Source organism: Ovis aries, chromosome X, assembly GCF_016772045.2.
Source record: "Ovis aries strain OAR_USU_Benz2616 breed Rambouillet chromosome X, ARS-UI_Ramb_v3.0, whole genome shotgun sequence".
Lineage (NCBI taxonomy): Eukaryota > Metazoa > Chordata > Mammalia > Artiodactyla > Bovidae > Ovis > Ovis aries.
In genome coordinates, this window is record NC_056080.1 from 127152573 (window position 1) to 127160538 (window position 7966).

Sequence of the window (7966 nt, forward strand, 5' to 3'; positions counted from 1 at the left end):
ATTTGATCTCTGGTTCCTCTGCCTTTTCTAAAACCAGCTTGAACATCAGGGAGTTCACGGTTCACGTATTGCTGAAGCCTGGCTTGGAGAATTTTGAGCATTACTTTACTAGCATGTGAGATGAGTGCAATTGTGTGGTAGTTTGAGCATTCTTTGGCATTGCCTTTTTTTGGGATTGGAATGAAAACTGACCTTTCCCAGTTCTGTGGCCACTGCTGAGGTTTCCAAATTTGCTGGCATATTGAGTGCAGCACTTTCACAGCATCATCTTTCAGGATTTGAAATACCTCAACTGGAATTCCATCACCTCCACTAGCTTTGTTTGTAGTGATGCTTCCTAAGGCCCACTTGACTTCACATTCCAGGATGTCTGGCTCTAGGTGAGTGATCACAACATTGTGATTATCTGGGTCGTGAAGATCTTTTTTGTACAGTTCTTCTGTGTATTCTTGCCACTTCTTCTTAATATCTTCTGCTTCTGTTAGGTCCAGACCATTTCTGTCCTTTATTGTGCCCATCTTTGCATGAAATGTTCCCCTGGTATCTCTAATTTTCTTGAAGCGATCCCTAGTCTTTCCCAGTCTATTGTTTTCCTCTATTTCTTTGCATTGATCACTGAGGAAGGCTTTCTTATCTCTCCTTGCTATTCTTTGGAACTCTGAATTCAAATGGGTGTATCTTTCCTTTTCTTCTTTGCTTTTCACTTCCCTTTTATCACAGCTATTTGTAAGGCCTCCTCAGGCAGCCATTTTGCTTTTTTGCATTTCTTTTTCTTGGGGATGGTCTTGATTCCTATCTTCTGTACAATGTCAGAAACCTCTGTCCATAGTTCATCAGGCACTCTATCAGATCTAGTCCCTTAAGGTACTATTTCTCATTTCCACTGTATAATCATAAGGGATTTGATTTAAGTCACACCTGAATGATCTAGTGGTTTTCTCCACTTTCTTCAATTTAAGTCTGAATTTGGTAATAAGGAGTTCATGATCTGAGTCACAGTCAGCTCCTGGTCTTGTTTTTGCTGACTGTATAGAGCTTCTCCATCTTTGGCTGCAAAAAATATAGTCAATCTGATTTTGGTGTTGACCATCTGGTGATGTCCATATGTAGAGTCTTCTCTTGTGTTGTTGGAAGAGGGTGTTTGCTATGACCAGTGCGTTCTCTTGGCAGAACTCTATCAGCCTTTGCCCTGCTTCATTCTGTACTCCAAGGCCAAATTTGCCTATTACTCCAGGTATTTCTTGACTTCCTACTTTTGCATTCCAGTCTCCTATAATGAAAAGGACATCTTCTTGGGGTGTTATTTCTAGAAGGTCTTGTAGGTCTTCATAGAACCATTCAACTTCAGCTTCTTCAGTGTTACTGGTCAGGGCATAGACTTGGATTACTGTGATATTGAATGATTTGCCTTGGAAACGAACAGAGATCATTCTGTCATTTTTGAGATTACATCCAAGTACTGCATTTCGGACTATTTTGTTGACTATGGAAGAAGAATACAAGAGCCTTATACCTTTGCTCCTCATCGCCAAGCCCTGACTGCAAGCCTTCCTAGACTCCTCATGGTAGGAGGGGGACACAGTTCTTAAGGCATAAGCCTGCTGTATCTCCCCTCTGCTAGTTGAGGATTAAAGTCGTCTTTCTGTTTCCTCCAAACTCTCCATGATTTTTTATTTGGCTTTGGTTGGCAGAGAAAACCAAGATTTTGACTGCAACAATACCAATATGCAAGAATGGATAAAATAAAAAACAATGACAACAGCTTCAAGGATGCAAAGAAACCAGATCTCTCATATACTGATGGGAGTGTAAAATGCTATACAGTCACTCTGGAAAAATTTCTTTAAAAACTAAACATACACTTGCCACATGCATGCATGCTAAGTCACTTCAGTCATATTGGACTCTTTGCAACACTATGGACTGTACCCCTCGAGGCTCCTCTGTCCATGGGATTCTCCAGGCAAGAACACTGGAGTGGGTTGCCTTTCCCTTCTCCAGGGGATTTTCCCAACCCAGGGATCAAACCTGCATCTACTGCAGCTCCTGCATTGCAGACAGATTCTTTACCACTGAGCCACTAGCTATGCCCACACTTACCATATGACCCAGAAACGACTTTTCTGGGCATACATCTCAGACAAATGAAAGTTGTGCTCAGTTGCTCAGTGGTGTCTGACTCTTTGCAACTCCATGCACTATAGCCTGCCAGGTTCCTCGGTCCATGGGATTATCCAGGCAAGAATACTGGAAAGTTGTGCATGCTAAAGTCACTTCAGTTGTGTTGCACTCTTTGCAACCCTATGAACGGAAGCCTGCCAGGCTCCTCTGTCCATGGATTCTCCAGGCAAGAATACTGGAATAGGTTGTTCTTTCCTCCTTCAGGGGATCCTCCCAACCCAGGGATCATACCAGAGTCTCCTGCATTACAGGTGAATTCTTTACCTCTGAAACTCCGGGGAAGCCCACTGGAAAGTTATATCTACCCAAATTCTATACTCAGATGTTTATAATAGTTTTATCTATAACAGCCCCAAAATGCAAATAACCAAACTGTCCCTAATTAGGTGAATGGTTAAACAAACTGTAGTATATCCATAGCATGAAACACTCCTCACCAACAAAAAAGAACAGATTATTGATACATGTATCAACTTGGATAGATCACAAGGTCATTGAACAAAGCAGAAAAAAATGGAAAAAATCACATTCTTTATGACTTCATTTACATAAAATTCTCAAAAGGACAAAATTATAGAGTAGGAAAACAAATTCATATTTGGCAGGGGTTATGGATGATGGGGGTGTTAGCTGTGCCTATGAAGGGGTAGCTTTCTAGTGAAGGAATATTTCTACATCTTGGTTGCAATCATGGTTGCACAAATCTACACAAGTGATAAAATAACATAGACCTGTACATCCTACAACATTCTAGTGTCAGTTTCCTAGTTTTTTATATTGTAGTATAAGTATGTAAAATGTAATGATTGGACTAAACAGGATGAAGAATATATGGAGCATTTCTGTACTGTTTTTGCAACTTCTTGGAAATCCTTCATTATATATCATAAGTTAAAAAATAAACCATTTATAAAGCAAGTAACTCAGAAAACAAGAGTGTGGAAGCTAAAACCCAAGGAGCAAGTAAATAAAATATTATAATAATGGCCTATAATAACATGCAGTTTTATGAAGAGACATTTTAAATGGGGAAGCTTTGCATAGGCCAGTGACATACAATACCAAGATCATTTTTATTTGTAGGATTAAAACATGTGCTAAAAAAATATTAGAGCCACAGATTAAAATGTCTCACCTTAAACCAGCCAACTGGCTATTATGAATTGCTTGCAATTAGTCACATAAACAAACAATGAAAAAATTCTGCAAACAATGAAAAAAACATTCACAAAGTGTCTTCAGGCTAGTTGTTCAAACTTTATCTAGTAAGTGGTGGGAATGAAGAAGTTTCATAATGGATAAGCCAGAACCTATTCCTACGACTGTCACACAGTTAACTGATTTGTGTATGCCCTGTGTAGGATGTCCTCAAGTTTGTTTCACTACAGAATATATTCATTTCCAGCTGTGCTAGGGAAAGAATATTTGCACTGGGTAAAATGTTTAGTGCTAATTAGAAAGGAGCAAATAGCGGAAACCTGCCTCTCCCTCCTTGGACACAAAATGATAACTACTAGCCATATGAAGCTATTTAAATTTTTAAAAATTAAAATCAAATTTAAAATGTAGTTCCCAGATACATTTCAAGTGTTCAACGTGACTAATGGCTACCATATCAGAACCCCTTAGATACAGAACTTTTCCATCATCACAAAAAGTTCTGTTGGACAGTGTTGCTCTAGAGCATGAAAAACATGTCATTTCCCCACAATCATAGGTAGTGTTACAGCCCAAAGAGCTCTGACAGGAATTAGTATTGCATTATCTGAGGTTTTCATTTACACATAATCTTATCTTCAGCAATACTGAGCAGTATGTTGCAGTGTTTAAGTGCTAGGGTTTTAGGGTAGAATAGCACTGGATTACCATTTTAGCTCCAACCTTTGCCAAGTTGTGTGACCCCAAGCATGCTATTTGCTTCTCTGTGCCTGTATTCCACCCCCCCTTTTTTTTTAAGGGTGGGGACTGGGGAATAATGGAAATTCCCTCAAAGGGATGTTGTGAAAGACTAAATGAGAAAAGTGCAATACCTGACACATGTGATCTGTAAATATTATTCTTGAAGTCCAGACGATGGATTTGGCTTGTTCTCGGACTTTGCCACAAAGGTCTGTCTAGTCAAGGCTATGGATTTTCCAGTGGTCATGTATGGATGTGAGAGTTGGACTGTGAAGAAAGCTGAGTGCCAAAGAATCGATGCTTTTGAACTGTGGTATTGGAGAAGACTCTTGAGAGTCCCTTGGACTGCAAGGAGATCCAACCAGTCCATTCTAAAGGAGATCAGTCCTGGGTGTTCTTTGGAAGGACTGATGCTAAAGCTGAAACTCCAATACTTTGGCTACCTCATGCAAAGACTTGACTTATTGGAAATGACTCTGATGCTGGGAGGGACTGGGGGCAGGAGGAGAAGGAGACGACAGAGGATGAGATGGCTGGATGGCATCACCGACTCGATGGACGTGAGTCTGAGTGAACTCCGGGAGCCTGGCATGCTGCAATTCATGGGGTCGCAAAGAGTCAGACACGACTGAGCGACTGAACTGAAGTGAGGACATAGACTCTAGATGACCAGTAGAAAAGGGAATATTCAATTGTACAAGTAGCAGGGGAGTCCATCCCTAACAGGGCCCCCTTTGACTCTTGATAAATAAACAGTAATGACACTGTTACTCCATACTTGGGGACAGTAACAAAAGAGAAGACATCTTCTCCCTTAGAGATCTATTTGTCTTGCAGCTTTCAAAAAGTGAAAGAATACCTTACCCTTGTACTTAAAGGATTCAGAATTGAAAGCTAACTACCCAGTCATATCAAATAATTTAAAAGTACAACACACCATCTATAAAAGGTTATCCAAACAAGTCACTCAGTAGTAGGGGCACTTGGAGTTTGTCTCCAGCTGTTTCTGGCAATCAAATCCAATTTTTTGATGTATTATTATAGTTAAATGCTACTATACCCAATCCTTTGTGAGTACCACACAACAAGCCTGCTGTACCTCTGAAATCAACTGGATATTTATTGAACACCTACTAAATACAGGACACTTTCACTATACACCAGCCATTAGCAAGCTACATCTGGCAAGTCAAATTAGGTCCACTTTATATTTTCCTTAAGGTAAGGAAGGTATGAATGACTTTTACATTTTTTCACCTGTTGGAAGAACTGCCTTCACCCACTAATACCAAACACCAAATGGCCCTGGACATTAGCTTTTGCTCCACACTTAATAATGTTTCTTAATTAATTCAACCTAAAATTACAAGACAAAAGAGCACTTATATGTGAAACTTATACAGTAGGAAAGTCATTTCAACAGCTAACACTGTTTGAATCATAAGTGATGCCAACATGCTTTATACACTTTCCATGCTGTTACAAATCAAAACAACAAAATCACAATGCGATACCACTTTGCACCCACTAGAATGGCTGTAATAAAAAAATAGACATTAACAAGTGTTGGTAAAGATGTGGAGGAGAATGTACATTGCTAATGGGAGGGGAAATATATACGGCCACTTTGGTAAATTCTGGCAGTTCCTCAAAAATTTAAACATAGAATTCCATATGGCCCAGCAATTTTACTCCTAGACAGGTACCAAGAGAAATGAAAGCATATATCTGCACAGAAACATGTACATGAATGTTTACAGCAGCATTATTCATAATAAACAAAAGGCAGAAGCCAGCCAACTGATGAATGGATAAGTGAAATATGGAAAGCCACACAGCAGAATATTATTTAGCCATTAAAATGAAGTACTGATACATACTACAATTTGGAAAAACTTCAGAAACCTTATGCTAAGTGAAAGAAGCTAAACACAAAAGATTTTTGTATGATTCATACACATTGGCAATAAAAATTAATGAAGTACTGGTACATGCTACAATATGGAGGAACCTCAAAATATGCTAAGTGAAAGAAGCCAGGCACAAAAGACCACTTCTTACTTGATTTAATTCAGATGAAATGTCCAGAATATGCAAATTTATAGAGACAGAAAATAGATCAGTGGTTACCTGGAGTTGGGAGTGGGAATGAGGGTTAATTGTAAAAAAATGAGTATGAGGGATTTACGGGGGAAGTGAAAATGTTCTAAAACATTATGATTATGGTTGCATCATTCAATAAAGTTACTAAAAATATTGAACTATACACTTGAAATGGGTGAATTTTATATGAAAAACATATCCTAATAAAGTTATTAGAAATAGGAAAGGAAGAGTAGGGGAAACTGGGTGAAGGGCACATGGGAATTCTGCATTATCTTCCCAACTTTTCCATAAACCTCACACTATTCTGAAATTTAACTGAAAAATACCAAGAATATGTTTGTGCATGCAACCTATCTGTGTGAAAAGACATTTATAAAGATGAAATGTGTAAAATCTCATTATAGATGAGCATTAACATGAACATTTGAAACTATTTCGATAACAGAATACTATTAGCCCCAAATAAACAAAATGTTACCCCAAAAAAAGAATTTCATTATTCTCATTAGTTGTCCTGTATTACCTAAAATAAGTGCTCAATTATTATTACTTTGAATTTTATCAATAAACATTTGCTGAAATTTGTTTTCTCCTTTGTCATATAAGTACCTACACATTATCCTCGATTTTGTTTTTTGGCCCACAGAGCCTAAAATATTTGCTATCTGGTTCTTTACAGAACCGTGTTCTACACTATTACAGGATAAATATAATCAGTCTCCTTCTTGAGTGTATTGTTATCATTACCTAGTTTTGGCATAATGCCCTTAGTATATTAGTCGCTCAGTCCTGTCCGACTCTTTGTAACCCCATGTCCGGCGAACTCTGGAGGCAAAAACACTGGAATGGGTAGCCACTCCCTTCTCTACAGGATCTTCCTGATCTAACCATGGTCTCCTGCATTGCAGGCAGATTCTTTACCATCTGAGCCACCAGGGAAGCCCGTCCTTAGTATAGATCCTATAATTTTGCCTTTTGACTCACAAAGTCTCAAGATATTTACTATATAGCTCTTCACAGAAAAGTTGCCAAGCCCTGTTCTACACTATAACAGGGTAAATATAATCAGTCTCCTTCTTGAGTATATTCTTATCATAACTTAGCTGTGGTATGATGCCAGTCTGGATATCCCCTATAAAGGATAAGCCGTGCATCTCTTCTGCTGTGGCACTATTTAGGATTCCCATAAATAGAAACACTATTAGCTTAATAGTCTAGCAAAACTTCGATGTCACCTTTATTATCGTGATATTAGAGAGTCAACGCTATAGACAGTGTCAAAATGACCCTCAAGTTGTTATGTCACCACGCCATGGACCCCGTGAGATCTCTTAGATATCAAATAGCTCCTATGGCATCACACCCTGCCTTTGGCATCACCCTGGCACATCACCTTAGTGTCATATGCTATCACTGTTGTGGCAGAATTCTGCCCTAATGCCACTCCACCGAAATGTCAGCGTAATTAAGTCCTATTTCCTTTCAATCCTTTGGCAGCGGCAGGAGCGATGGGGAGGGTGGCCGCAGGCACTGGTTCGAGCTCAGGAGGTAATATTCAGCTGCTATCGTTTTCCCTTCCGCTTACCACTGCAGGTCAGGGCCCCCAGACAGGACGTTTTGGCTTCCATAACTCTCTTGCCATGACCCCGCGCCCATTTCGCGTCACTGACTTAGTGCCCCAACAGCGACCACCCACCCCGGTTCTACACGAAGCCGCTCCCCATACCTGACTCCATTCTCCAGCTGTCATCCTGGGCCAATTCCACCAGCCACTTGACTA

The 7966-nt window shown here is 39.6% G+C and overlaps 1 protein-coding gene across 10 annotated transcripts in view; it reads right to left on the minus strand.

Moving 5' to 3' along the window:
* ATG4A (autophagy related 4A cysteine peptidase) overlaps positions 1-7966 on the minus strand; it is an 81641-nt gene that overhangs the window by 70948 nt on the left and 2727 nt on the right. For 6 of the 10 annotated variants that reach the window (XM_012107574.5, XM_004022431.6, XM_060408101.1 and 3 more), the window contains exon 1: positions 7913-7961. The exons of the other annotated variants lie outside the window; for them this stretch is intronic. In XM_012107574.5, the coding sequence (XP_011962964.1) occupies positions 7913-7922 (10 nt within the window). In that variant the 5' untranslated portion in view covers positions 7923-7961. Of the gene's footprint in view, positions 1-7912; positions 7962-7966 lie in introns of those variants that run through there. 10 annotated transcript variants of the gene reach the window in all.